Raw genomic sequence first — 15,003 nt, forward strand, 5'->3', positions numbered from 1 at the left:
AAAGCTCAGTGTTTTAACATTGCTAGTGAAGACATGCCCTCACTTATCTGTTCAAGCAGTGCTCCTGTGTGCCTGTGCTTATTTGGGTTAATGGACAGATATTAAAATTCTGATAATAAGCAAAACTTCCTGTCTGAGTATATTAAAAATACCCAAATATGAATATCTGGACGGATGGAACCACACTGTCAAGTGACCCATAACAGAGAAATTGCCATGTTGGATCAGATCTGTGATACATCTCGTCAAATTCCTGTCCCACCAGTGGTTAGTACCAGCTGCTTTTGAGGAATCAAATGCCCGGAACGACCTGTGCACAGAAGAAGTTTCTGCCTAATAAATCAAAGAATCCTAGAATATCACGGTTGGAAAGGACCTCAGGAGGTCATCTAGTCCAACCCCCTGCTCAAATCATGTGATCCTATGATCTTCCTTTAGGAGCCACAAATCTGCCTTAAATCAATTTTTTAAAATTAGCACAACTTCTGAGCATCTTCTGCATATGATGGAAATTTGTTATGTTTATATGATACACCTCTATCCCGATATAACGCTGTCCTCGGGAGCCAAAAAATCATACCGTATCATATGTGAAACCACTTTATATCAAACTGCTTTGATCTGCTGGAGTGTGCCGGCCCCCCCCCCCCCCCCCATGATAAACCACTAGTAGATTTGGGCAAAATAATCTAGTTATGTAAATTGGCATCGCTCCCTTGAAATCAGAGCTATACCAGTTTACACCAGCAGAAAATAGGGTCTTCTGTCTTCCAGTTTCTCTCTTACTTGTTTGCAGTTCATTTAAACATTCCAGACTTCTGTTCTACTTCTTGTTTTGCAAATCTGAAGTTTTTGGAGAACTATCCATTAATGCTGAATGACTAAATAAAACAAAGCAATGACATTCATCATCCAAGACCACTGTTTTTGTGTTTTTTTGTTTTTTTTTTTCATTTTTAAGGACGAATGTGGTGCTCAGTGTAGTAGGGAATTGCTCAATGAGGTGGGGAGCTTTTTTGTTTCATTGTTAAAAGATGTGCACTCTGGAAATGAATCACTCTGGCATAGTGAGTTACAGCCACTATTTTTTGTCAGTTTACCTCATTTTAATGTGAAGATCTTATGATTTATAGATTGCTTTTTCCTAACTCACCTGAAACAACTATTTGCAGGTAGCTAAAAATTAAATGGCACACCATGGATTATGCATTTTCCCTTCAAGTTCTCTATTCTGTAATGGGTGTAGAGCATACAAGTAGTAAAGCTAAGTTTATAGGCAAAAGAATGTATAGTTGGAAAATAGTTAGTATTGGATTTTTTTTCAGTATGAATAAACACAGTTTGTAACATTTTTTTAATTTGGTTTAAGAGAAGTTAAACTGAGTTATAGGCAAAACTGTAGTTAGCTTAACACTATCAAATTAAATTGCAGTTGACAGAGTTGTTACTAGCTCTTGATGATTGGTTATTGTGAATTAAAAGTATTGACAAACTCTCTTGTGTAAGGTGGTTATCTTCTAATGTTCAATTTTTGGGGGATTAACACAGTATTATTTTACAGATGGCAGAAGATCTTTATGATTCCACTATGGAATAAAATAGCAAATTATTGGAATAAGGCATTCCTAACAATAATCGTTCTACTGATTGTTTTGTTTCTTGGTAAGTAGTAAATCTTTCTTCTTGTGTGTTGAAAATTGTTTAAAGGGTATACGGGGCGTCCATGGGCAATAGATAAACAGGAAGAGTACAAACTTAACGTGACCAGAAACATTTTTGATATTCTTTAAATTTCAGTTCAAACACTTTTTTGGATGGGGGACATTTAAACTTTTGTGTGCAGACTTAGTAACACATACACAATAATCAGTATTGTGATGATGCAAGAGAACAAATGAAACTTCAGCCAGACCACTTCTTGGTGCCATCCCACCAGAAATTACAAGCCAAGTATGATTAAGGTAAGTAAGTAACTGGATGGTAGATTTCCAAGGGACGCGTAAGTGCTGGTAGGAAGATGCTTCAGTAGGTAGCACTCTTTCTGTTGGTTGACACTGAAATAATGTCCCAGAGCGATGGGAAAAGGCAGTGTTCTGTTAGAGGTGTTTTTTCTTAGATGAGGCATAAAACTCAGGTGCTGGCCACAGCTGGTTTTGGGGGGGAAAAGAACACTGGAACCTTAGAATAGCATCAGAGTCTAGTGAAATTTGAGCTTGAGTAACATCTGCCTGGCTAAATTCATTTTACTTCTGTCACAAATTACTGTGCGTGGTTTCTGTGTGCTGATGAACATACTATGTACTGTCTTTGGTGATGGAAGTGATTCTTTTGCATGAGAAGGAGAGGCGATAATTTAGTAAAATCCTTTGAGATGAAAAATTTAATGTACTTCTGAATGACTTTAAACAAAGTTAAATTGACTAGATTTACTATTTATGGAGATTGAAAGAAATGCAAGAAGTCAACTTCATATATATTTGGTTCATAAATATCAAAAAGCAAACTAGACTGGAAAATGTTCTTTTTAATAAACATTATTTATATTTTAGATGTCTGTACTTGCATTACTACAAGTTAGTTTAAGTGCCCGTTCTAGAAGACTTCCAGAAACCTTAGCTAGATATTATGGAGAATGTCACTACAATAGAAAATAAAATAGAAAAGTGGTGGATTTTTATTTTCCTCCCCGAGCTCCAACTGGAAAGATTGACCAAAATTCACTCTCAAACTTTTTTGTTAAGGAAAGGCAGATTTGAGCTGTAATTAAATATGGGGTATCCTTGTGAAACCATAATACAGCTGTCTTAAGGCAAGGCCTGAACATTCCCATGGCATAAAAGGATGGAAATTTGTTTGATCTTTTCAGTTTAAATACATTCAGTATGAAGTTTAACTCCAGAACTTCATACAAGTTTTGTGCATGTAGAAAAAGAAGCTGGTTATATGCAGTTGCTTTGCTTTGCTCTAAGGTGGAATGCAGCAGCAGATTAATAACACAGTATTGATACTTCAGAGTTTAGGACAGGAAGTGAAAGGTACCTTTACCTTGAAGTGATATTTTAGGTAACCAGAATTTGATGCTTGGAATCCATCTAGGAAACTAGGATTAATACCTTATTCTTTCAAAAAGAGGGTTTTATGATGACCCCAAGTTTTGTCTCCAAAAGACAGCAAATCCAGCAGCAAATCATCACATAACATGATGATGGGGAACTGGTTCAATAATGGATTGGAGGGAAGAATGTGACTTGCCGAATTGCCAGCATCATCCCCTACAATGTCTATGTGCTCCTGGGAGGTCTCCTATTCCAATATTTAATGTAGCCCAACCTGGCTTAATGCTTATGTATACTTGAAATGCCACATCAGCACAGCTGCAATAATTTACTGTAGACACTACCTCTGATGATGGGAGGGGTTCTCCTATCGGTATCAGTAATCTACCTCCCCTAGAGGCAGTAGCTAGATCAATGGAAGAAGTCCTTCTCAACCTAGCCCTGGCTACAAGGGGACTTAAATCAGCTTAACTAAATCACTCCGTGGTGTGTATTTTTCACACCCCTGAGTGACGGAGCTGGGTTGATCTAATTGTCTAGTATAGAGCAGCTCTTAGTTTCAGATGCTGCTGATTTCAGCCAAGGCTGTTGGCCACTTAGGAAAAAAAATTTTTGTAGGGAAAGATGGCAAAATGTATTTCTCCCATTCTTTATTTAGACTACCATTTACAATAGCACAACTTATCTGAAAGGATTTTTTTATACATTAGTGAATGTGAATAAACTTCATTATGTTTGATTGGGGTTCCAGTAAATACTTTTGTCATAGTTACAGTGTAAAGGAAATATAAACATTGCTTCTGTCTGATCAGATCTTACTTTGAACCATATATGCAACACCTAGTTAGCCAGAGAAATCCTTAGGGAATGGGAGGGAGATCTATTTTTGGTCTTCTCACTGCTAGCTATGCAACTGGAATCTGGTCTGAGTTGAAGGTGTCAAAGTCATTACCATCTGATGGGTCTCTGATAGTGTTTGTAGAATGATTTTTTGCCTTGATCCAGTTCCTAATCAGTAGGTACGTATGTCAAAAGACACCATCGTAGCTGGCACTATTGTATCTAGATGGAGGACAGTGATATAGCATGGTGACTGAACTGCCTAATCACTCCAGAATGATTCCTTCAGATGGGTCAGGTACATTTCAAGCACCGTTGAAGTTGATACAGCCACTACAGGGATTTGCCTGTTTTGTTGACTGAGGAGACTGCATATATTTCTAGTGTTCTCAATCTTATATAGTAGCCTAATACACTATACCACACGCACATTAAAAAACAAGGCAAAAAAATTGTTTTTGTTTTTCAGATGCTATTAGAGAAGTGAAGAAATACTCAACTGCACACGGGACTGAAAAGGCTGCAAATATCAACCCCAATGCCTATGATCATATTCAGATGAAACTGTTTAGGTCACAAAGAAACCTTTACATCTCAGGATTCTCCCTGTTCCTCTGGCTGTAAGTGTAAAATTTGCTATTCCAATTCGTGGACAGTGTCTCTAATACAGGCAGTAACAAGAAGATCGGAAAGCTGGATGGACAGATTTATAAGAAAGGGTTGAAAGAGCTAAATATGGATAGCTTGGCTAAGATAGTATCAATGCTAAAGGTGGAAACGAATTGCTGAATGTAATATACACAGATATAACTAGAAAAGGAAAATTTGGTGTGACTGTTAGGAGAAACATCTCAGTCAGGAGGTTATTTGGCAGCAGATGTTTCCATGGGGAAGCTGTAGGAGCCCAATCTTGAGACTTTAAATCTATACTAGATAAGATAATAGAAAATGTATTTTAGGGAGCAAACTTGGACTTTCAGTGAGATGAGACTAGATAATCTAGGTTTTTCATCTCTGACTTCTATAACTGTTGATTTCCTTCTTGGAATTTGTCAGTTATGAATATTTTTTAACTGCAGATTTGCAGTAAATAAGTTACAGCACCATTAAAATAACCCTAGTAGCCAGCATGTTGGTATTAAGAACCTAGGTTCTCAAGTCTAACTGGACTGTTTCACTGAAGCTCAGCAGGAGTGTGGATCCTTAAGAGCAATATTCCCAGCCTCTGAGGCATATGCTTGGCTATTGAGCACTTTTTGAAAGATGGCTAACCACTATATCCTTTTCAGCAGGTTTAAGTGGTTATGCAGCTATTAACACAGATCAGTGTAAATTTCTAAGTGAATGTTTATGTTAACAATAGTAGTCAGTCCATTTTATGTTAAGGAAGGATGGCCAGAGCCTACCTAGAATTAAAGACTCACCCACTCAATCAAGGGAAGGGGCCATAGGATGAAGGATCAACTAGTTCCATGGGACAAATAATGAAAAGAACAGGAGTGCGTGTCCTTGGTTTAAAACAAAGGCAACAGATGGGGACATTGAGTAGTGAACCCTAGTCAGTGCCCACTACTCAATAAAGCAGTCAAAGGAGTTGGCATATGCCACCAAGAGGAACTCTGGCCAAATACCTGAGACAAGTAGGCATCACTGTGACAGAGAACCTCCTTTGTCAAGCTACTTCTTCCTGGACTGATGTATGTCTCTTGGCCAGTGCCAGTAGGAGGTTGACTAAAAGATCCTGTTATATCAGGGGTCATAGAGTGGGAGTTGTTAAAGGAAAATATGTGGAGAAAGGTGCAGCCAGAATCTCAGCAGGAGGTTGTGGAGGAGCCAGAAAAGAGGCTGCAACCTGGTGCTGCAGAAGTAGACCTGCTCTAGGGTCTCGTTGGGGACAAATATTGGGTTCCATGAACTGTGCCAGCAGAGTGCCTGTGCTCACTGCTCCGTGGAGGAGCCCCAGATTATGTCCTCAGTGGACCATGGAACCAAGGTGGAATAAAAGCTGCTGCCCTGGGGGGTAAAAGGTCTGACCACTTTGTATCGAGGTGAAACATGATAGAGAGGAAGTGGATAGTGTGGAGCATAAGCTGTTCTCGAGGCATTCTTCAGAGGTAGATTGCCTGTATATGTTTCAACCTACTCAAGTGGTTCATGGAGGTAAGAGAGAGGCCCATTTTTTAAGGTCTGAACAGTCCTGGGTTAACGATGGGCACGAAGAACCTTCTCACAGCACCCATTTGAGAGACGTAAGAGAGGCAGGGAGCAAAGCAGCCTTCACCTCCTGAAGCATCTGGGTGACACAAGGGGTGGACAGCCCCATGCATTGGGCAAACACCGTTGGATCCACCAGTCTCAGATTCTTATGACATTAGTCAAGCCAGTCCTCCAGCGCACCAGGGGAAGCCCTATTCACCTATGCATGAAGATGAGAGTTGTGCAGCAGGGGCTTGAGAAAGAGCTTGCCTCCCTCCCATCTCCACAGCAGCCACAATGCATTTCTTTGCAGAGCTTCCAGGTCCTGAAAAGGTCCTGGTAAAAAAGACCAGTACCTCAGAGAGAACCTCCCGCAAGGTGGTTATGAAAGCTTCCACAATTGTTCTTAGATTGATAGCCCTATAGACTGATATATTTTCTTTTAATTGAAAACACTTTATTCTAACCTGTAGAACAGATATAACCACAAGTCCCAATAGCACAATCTCATTACCCCGTCTTGCTTCTACCCTGGCCTAGAGGGACCACACCTAGGGATGAAAGGATGGTTAATTGTCCATGATTCAGTCCTTGGCCTCTATACTAAGACTATCAAGAAGGGGCTAAACTTCATCTTTTTGGGCCCAACTTTGTCTTTTACATACATTTATTTCAGCTCATAAAGCTCTGTAGTTGCCTGTTTCATGGTCTGGGGGCCTATTAGCTCGTTTTTATATACACAATAGTAAACATGATAGAATACAATCTTATCTCTGCCACATGAGTATGAATATGAGATATAGTAAAAAAGTGAGCCTGTGATACAACAGACTCATTCAACTAAATCTGTCCATCTCAAAGAGTGTGAGGGAGTGGGAAAAGATGAACTCTACTGCATGGTAAGTGCATGTCTACGCTACCAACTTTAAGTTGACTTTCGACTGCCACTTAAGTCAGAAGTGCATATCCACACCATACTAGGTGGAGCGTGTCCTCACTAGCAGTGCTTGCATTGATGCTGATTGCAGTATACAGTATCTCCTCACTTAAAGTTGTCCCAGTTAATGTTGTTACATTGCTGATCAATTAGGGAACGTGCTCGTTTAAAGTTGTGTAATGCTCCCTTCTAATGTCATTTGGCAGCCGCCTGCTTTATCTACTGCTTTCAGGAAGAGCAACCTGTTGCAGCTAGCTAGTGGGGGCTTGGAACCAGGGTGGACAGCAGCCCCCTATTCAGCTCCCCACTCCCTGAAGTTCCCTGTGCAGCAGCTGCCCAGTGGGCTAGCAATTGCAGCTGTCTTTCCCCTCATTGCCATGTGCTGCTTCTTCCCTCTGCCTTGGAGCTGCTCCCTAAGACTCCTGCTTGCCGTTTAGGGGGGAGGGAAGAAGAGGGGGGCTAATGTCAGGATGTCCTCCCCCCTGTTCCTGCACTCCACTTACTCCATCTTCCATAGAGCAGGGGGGACGCACCAGGGCTCAGGACAGAGGGAGCTTGCAGCAGCTGCGGTCTCAGCAAGCTGATCTAATTAACAAGGCAGTGTACTTAAAAGGGAAATGCACATATCTCCCTCCGTTCCTGCTGCCTTGTAGAGTGAGAGAGTTAACCCCTGAGGGCTCAGCCAATTGCTAGTCCATCATTTAGCCGTAAGGGAAATATCCCACCCTCTGACTCCTCCACCTCAACCAAGCTTCACAATCATCATCACTGTGTACCAGTATTAAATTGTTTGTTTAAAACGTGTGTGTGTATATATATATATATATATATATATGTATGTGTGTATATAAAATATAATATAAAAATATGTAAATGAGGGGGTTAGGTTTTTCACCAGACAGGAGTGTGCGTGCGCGCACACACACAGTCTTTTGTCCGGTGAAAAAAATTTCCCTGGAACCTAACCCCCTCATTTACATTAATTCTTATGGAGAAATTGGGTTGGCTTAATTTTGCTTAGTGGCATTTTTCAGTAACAACTACATTAAGTGAGGAGTTACTGTACCATGGGTAGCTATCCCACAGTGCAACTCACCAGGGGTTTTTGGGAAGGGCTTTCAGTGCCTCATGGGACCAAAACATTTTCATGGGGGGACTGGGACGCTGGCTTCAAGGTCACATGGTGCATCCCCATTCCCCACATCTCAACTGAAACTGATATTTCATGCCTTTTTTTAAAATACTGGCGCAGCTGCATGTGCGCCATCTCCTCAGAAGCATGGATCCCATTAAGCTTTGACTGTTGTGAGCATTACAAACACCATGTGCCTTATCCTCCAGTATTTCCAGAGCTAAGAGAGGAACTGCCGCATGGAACATGGCAATGTCCTTCAAGCAGCCATGCTGGAAGCCATAGAATGAAACAATTCCCGATTGCTGCTGGCAGTCGTACAGCAGCTGAACACAACAGAGCATCATTTCTGACCAAGAAACAAGCACTGACTGGTGGGATCGCTTTGTTATGGGATGACGATCTGTGGCTGCAGAACTTTGGAAAGCAGCCCTGGGCGTACAGCAGCTGTGTGCAGAGCTCTCCATAGCCCTGCAGCACAACAACACTAAAATGAGATGTGCTCTGACAGTGAAAAAACAAGTGGCGATCGCTGCATGGAAGCTTACAATGCCAGACTTCTGCTGGTCAGTGGGGAATCAATTTTGAATTGGTAAATCCATGGTGGGAACTGTTGTGATCCAAATATGCAGGGCCATTAATTGCATTTTTTGCTAAGAGTAGAGTCCCTTGGCAGTATGCAGGACATATTGGAAAGTTTTGCTTCAGTGGTGCAGTAGGGATATGCATGCCATCTATCTTGGTACCAGACCACCTTGCCAAAGAGTACATAAACAGAAAGGGGTACTTTTTCTCCCCACTCCTGCTGAAGCCCTGAGTCCCGGCAGACATGCCCCTCGGGGCTGAAGCCCTGAGCCCCAGCAGACACCTGCTGTGGGGATGAAAGCCCGAGACATCTTTCCTATTCGGCAGAAGCCAGAGGCAATGCATGGAGAGGGGCACATGGAGTCAGGCTCCACCCTCTCCTTTCCCCTCCAGATTTTTTGCCAGGGCTTGCTGGACACGCTTGGTCATGTGATACCACCAGGCCCCCTCTCTGCACTGCAGCTGCCGGAGCTGGCAAATGGGGTGCTGCATCCGTAGGCAGAATCAGCAGCAAAGAGCGGGGAACAGCAGGGAGAGCTCTCTCCTCCCACAGAGCTAAAGCAGCGACCCCTCTCAGCACCTCCCAGAAAAAGGCATAATGGGGGAATCACGTGCTCTATTATTTGCAGTCTGAGCAATTGAAATGAAAACTGCCACTGTCTTCCTAGGTGACCTTAGCTGCTGATACCCTACTGAAAGTAGTAGAGGTGGCAAGGGAACAGATGCTACAATGATGCCAGGAGATTTAATATTGGAGTGGTGTGGGAAACTGTCCTACTGTGGTGGAAAAAATAAGGCAGCCCTCCCCAGAAACCTTCTGCAACAGATTGCAGAGTACCTCCATGAAACTTTCCTGGAGATCTCTGTGGAGGATTCCCAGGCCATCCCTCTGCACATAAACAGCTTTTTCCATGGTGCTCCCTCTGCCTAGCTGGTGCAGCCACTGGGAAGCAGATAGCCACTGTACCTCATCATTTAAAACAAAAAAAAAATTATACATAGAGTATAAGAACATGTGACCCTGAAATGTTAGTTGAAGTTGCATACTCACCAGAGATGCCTTCCCGGGCATAAAACTTGGCCACGATGCTGTTCTGTGACTGGCTGGATTGTTCTTGGGTTTCAAACAGCTCCTGGCTCTCCACGAGAATGGGTCCCCTGCTCACTTGTCTCCCATTCTCCTTTTCCTTATCCTAGTCCAAGACCTTCTCAGTGTAGCCTGTGGTGGCCCGGGAGCCTGACTTCTCAGGGGTATCCACACTGCTCTTTGGGGTTGTCGCTGGGAATCGCATGTAGCTTGTTGTAGAAGCGGCATGTCTGCACTGCAAAACCAGAATGACTGTTTGCCTCTCTTTTCTTCTGGTACACCTGCTGAAGCTCTTTAATTTTCATGCAGCACTGCTGCATGGCCCTAGTGTAGCCCTTGTCCGCTATGCCACTTGCAATCTTTTCATAGGTGTCTACATTTCTACGGCTGGATCAGAGCTGTGCCTGTACAAATTCCTCTTCACACAGACCAATAAGATTCATCACCTCCTGTACACTCCAGGTTGGAGCACATTTGGGACATTGAATTGCCATGATCCACTTGGCTGATGAGCTCTCCAGGCTGAACAGACAGGAAATGGGAATTCAAAAGATCTTGGTGCTTTAATAGGAGAGGCGCTGTTTCCTGCGTACCTGGCTGTTGAGCAACAAAGTTGAAAACGTTCACCAGAGCAGTCACAGCAGAGTATTGTGGGATACCTCCTGGAGGCCAATAAAGTGAACATAAGCAGGGCACTGTCTACGCTGCCTCTTAGTCGATCTAACAACATTGATTTAAGCACTACGCCTCCTGCGGAGATGGAGTAGTTAAGTCCAATGTAGCAGGCGAGTTACATCAGCAGAATGGACATGGTAGTGTAGACACAAACTTCATTAGATCGACATAAGCTGCCTTCAGTCGACCTAACTGTGTAGTGTAGACCAGGCCTAAAAGGTTAACCGGTCTGTTAATGCTTCTTCCCAGAACAGGGATGAAGCAATTACTTGGATTTGTGAATCCAGGCAGCCATCTTACAAAAATAATTTTCACTCACTGCTGCCTTGGGCTTTAACTGAACCAGTAATGTATTGCTGAAAGGCTCTGGTAATGTAAGAAGGGAAAGATGCATCAAAATGAAGTGGAAGTTTGTGTGTCTTCAGAATCAAGAAGATCTCCGAGAACCTGAATTACATCACTTGGACTCAAGTGTTCTCTTGAAACATTAGTAGGGAGGTGAAATTGATGTGTGTTCCTGGTCAGAATTATGGGGAGCTGTCATATTTGGATATCTTGGGAGTAGTAATCACTATAAAATGGAAAAACTCTCAGACTGTGTCACACTTTTGTGTGTGTGTGTGTTGTATTTTATTATTAGTGTTAATACAAAACAAATGTTTTAGATCCAAAATCATCAACAGAATGCATAGGAAGTAATATGCAAAAATTACAAATACATTTTAAAATGAAATTGAAAAGTGCTTTTATTCTTGCCTCCTACAAAGGTTTTTATACCATGTTTATTACCATAATATCTTAGCACCTGAATCTTGAGTTCATGGTTCTGTGTTTCTCCTATGACATTAAATAATAGCACAAGCACCTTCAACTCTGTAAGAAATGGAGGTCCCTCCCCCACTTTTTAAATATTAATGTTATCCTTTGGAACAGGTGACACTCGGAACTGGAATTCAGGTCCTGAAAGGTTTTTCACTTTTCAAGTTCTAATTTTAACTGTTTGTCAGTATTAAGCTTATGCATGTGTCCTATTACTTTAAAATCCTAAAGTCTCTCAAATTTATTTATAGAAGTATTTTGTTCACCTTTACATGTAAAATAAATCTTAACAGAAAGCTAAGAATCCTATTAGAAAAAGTAATAATGCTTAAATTCTCACTGTTTCTTCCTCAGTGTACTGAGACGTACTGTCACTCTTATTACTCAGTTGGCAAAAGAGATGGGAATTCAGGTAGCTATGGAAATTCAAGTAGCAAATACTAACAAAGCTGCCAGAAAATACATGGAGGAGAATGAAAAGTTGCAACAGGTATCTTAATTGCCTTTTTAATTATCTTTTTAAAAGGAAATAATTACAGCAAAAACTGTATGAGCTGTAAGACCCAGTGGGTATGTCTACACTGCATTTAGGCACCCATGGCTGGCCCATGCCAACTGACTCATGCTCGAGGGGCTCAGCCCAAGGGGTTACAGTCCTAAAGCCTGGACTCCAGCCTGAGCCCTAAAGTTTACACTGCAGTTAAATAGCCTCTTAGGGCTCCTCTCAGTTGTGGAGCTGCTTTTTGGGTGGGTTGACCTAATATGAAAACCATTCTTCTGCATAGTTCAGCCCACTATCTACCCATCATTTGTGTGGCTCGGTGATATGATGTCAAAATGTTAACAAGGGTTCTTTGTCTCAGAAACTTTCCATCTCGGTCAGTGATGTGTTGTCTGGGTAAGTGCTCTCTCCTTAGTCTCCACAGGCTTATGTAGTGGTTCAGAGCATGTTTGCCCCTCCCCTGGCTATTAGTTAAATGTCTGGGAAGGGAAAGCGCTCCCTTGCAGTACCAGCTCTTCCAACCTTGATACCAGCAGGAGAGGGTGAGCTGCACAGGTTTCAAGATTTCCACTCAGTTTACAGCAGCTGTTTGACCCTACCACCATGATTACCTCCTGATTCTTCTAGAACAGTGGTCCCCAAATTGTAGGACATGCCAAGAAGGACACAGATGAATGTTTGGGGTGGGGATGGAGGTACACAGTGGGGCCTGGGCCAGCCCCCACACATACCAGGGAGGAATCACCATGCTTTAATCCCCACTCTGCCTTCAAGCGCAGTTCCGCCCCTAGACCCTCTCTGCCCTCATTCCCTCTCCATCCCCAGGACAGCTCCATCTCAAGCCCCAGCTCCTATCCCATCTCCAGTTCTGCCTCTAACTCTGCCTTCAGCCCAAGTTCTGCTGCTGAGGAAGCCTTAGCTGTGCTGTAATGGAAGGGGGCATGGACAGATTCCCTTACAGTTGTACCCCCCCTTACCAGTAAGAGTTTGCGCACCACTGTTCTAGAACAACATGCAAGGGGGGATATGCAGGAACTACGAGTTTCATCCTCTATGATTTTAATTTTTAAAAAATCTAATTACTGTGATACTATAGGATATCGTAGGTTCAACAGAATTGGAATGCATGGAAGGCCTCCAAAGAACAATGAAAGGCTATAGGAAGTGGTGTAGGTGATTCAGTAGATGGCATTATTTCCTGTTAGTATTGAGCTAGTGTTAGAGGGACCATTATGTTGATGGAAGTGCCACGCATCACAAAAATAGGGAACTGAGGTCCTGACCACTTGTGATCATGAAAAGAGTATTTGGACCTTTACTGGTAGCAGAACCTCTACTCTTAATCTGGCCAAATTCCAGTGTAGACAATTACATTCTCTCTACTTAAATTTCTTCTGCAGTTGAATTTGACTAAATTTGTATAGGTTTTTTATTGATTTTTTTTTTAAACTACTATGCATTGTGGTGTTACACCAAATGTATATATCACCCCAGGGGTGGTTGTATTTTAATAGTGGCTGATGTGATTGATGTCTCTAGTTCGCATGTCTTTCTGCACAGGATTTTTGAAACACACATTTATATAGCACTCTTCTTGAAAGCTGTTGTTCACTGATAAGAACAGCTATACTGGGTCAGACCAAAGATCCGTCTAGCACAGTATCCTGTCTTTCAGCAGTGGCAGTGCCGGGTGCCCCAGATGGAATGAACAGAACAGGGAATCATCAAATGATCCATACTCTGTTGCACATTTCCATATTCTGGCAAACAGAGGCTAGGGACACGATCCCTGCCCATCGTGGCTGATAGCCGTTGATGGACTATCCTCCATGAACTTATCTAGTACTTTTTAAAACCCTGTTCTAGTCTTGACCTTCACAACATCCTCTGGCAAGGAATTCCATAGGTTGACTGCGTCATGTGAAAAAGTATTTCCTTTTGTTTGTTTTAAGTCTGCTGCCTATTAATTTCATTTGGTGACCCCTAGTTCTTGTGTTATGAGAAGGAGTAAATAGCACTTCCTTATTTACTTTCTCCACACTAGTCATGATTTTATAGACCTCTGTCATATCCCCCCTTAGTCATCTCTTTCCGAGCTGAAAAGTCCGAGTCTTCTTAATCTCTACTTATATGGTAGCCATTCCATACTCCCAATAATTTTTGATGCCTTTTTCTGAACCTTTTCCAATTCCAATATATCTTTTTTTTTTTTTTGAGATGGGGTGACCACATCTCCATGCCGTATTGAAGATGTGGGCGTATCATGGATTTATATAGAGGCAATACGATATTTTCTATTTTATTATCTATTCATTTCTTAATGATCCCCAACATTGTGTTAACTTTTTTGACTGCTGCTGCATATTGAGTGGACGTTTTTAGAAAACTATCCACGATGACTCCAAGATCTCTCGAGTGGTAACAGCTAATTTAGACCCCATCATTTTTTATGTATACTTGGGATTACGTTTTCCAACGCGCATTACTTAGCATTTATCAACACTGAATTTCATTTGCCAATTTGTTGCCTTGTTACCCAGTATTGTGAGATTCTTTTGTCACTCTTCGCAGTCTGCTTTGGATTTAACTATCTTGAGTAGTTTTGTATCGTCTCCAAATTTTATCACTTCACTGTTTTACCCCTTTTTCCAGATCATTTATGAATATGTTGAATAGGACTGGTTCCAGTACAAACCCCTGGGTGACTCCACTGCTTACTGCTCTCCATTCTGAAAACTCACCATTTATTCCTACCCTTTGTTTCCCATCTTTTAACCAGTTACCAATCCATGAGGGGACCTTCCCTCTTTCTTATCCCATGACAGCTTACTTTGCTTAAGAGCCTTTGGTGAGGGACCTTGTCAAAGGCTTTCTGAAAATCTAAATACACTATATTCACTGGATCCCCCTTATCCACACGCTTGTTGACCCCCTCAAAGAATTCTAGTAGATTGGTGAGGCATGGTTCCCTTTACAAAAACCATGTGGACTTTTCCCCAACAAATTCTGTTCATCTGTGTGTCTGACAATTTTGTTCTTTACTATAGTTTCAACCAGTTTGCCTGGTACTGAAGTCAGGCTTACCGGCCTGTAATTGCCGGGATCGCATCTGGAGTAGTTAGGTTACATCCACAGTTAGTAGTTCTGCAATTTCACATTTGAGTTCCTTCAAAA

The 15,003-nt window shown here is 42.0% G+C and overlaps 2 protein-coding genes across 7 annotated transcripts in view; both read left to right on the forward strand.

Moving 5' to 3' along the window:
- Window positions 1-15,003, forward strand: part of CBLL1 (Cbl proto-oncogene like 1) — a 169,460-nt gene that overhangs the window by 69,462 nt on the left and 84,995 nt on the right. The window lies entirely within an intron of this gene.
- Window positions 1-15,003, forward strand: part of BCAP29 (B cell receptor associated protein 29) — a 49,444-nt gene that overhangs the window by 8,598 nt on the left and 25,843 nt on the right. For both annotated transcript variants that reach the window (XM_050926063.1, XM_050926071.1), the window contains exons 3-5: window positions 1,562-1,662; window positions 4,366-4,516; window positions 11,682-11,817. In XM_050926063.1, coding sequence (XP_050782020.1) covers window positions 1,562-1,662; window positions 4,366-4,516; window positions 11,682-11,817 — 388 coding nt within the window. The remainder of the gene's footprint in view (window positions 1-1,561; window positions 1,663-4,365; window positions 4,517-11,681; window positions 11,818-15,003) is intronic.

Source organism: Gopherus flavomarginatus, chromosome 1 (genome assembly GCF_025201925.1).
Source record: "Gopherus flavomarginatus isolate rGopFla2 chromosome 1, rGopFla2.mat.asm, whole genome shotgun sequence".
NCBI lineage: Eukaryota > Metazoa > Chordata > Testudines > Testudinidae > Gopherus > Gopherus flavomarginatus.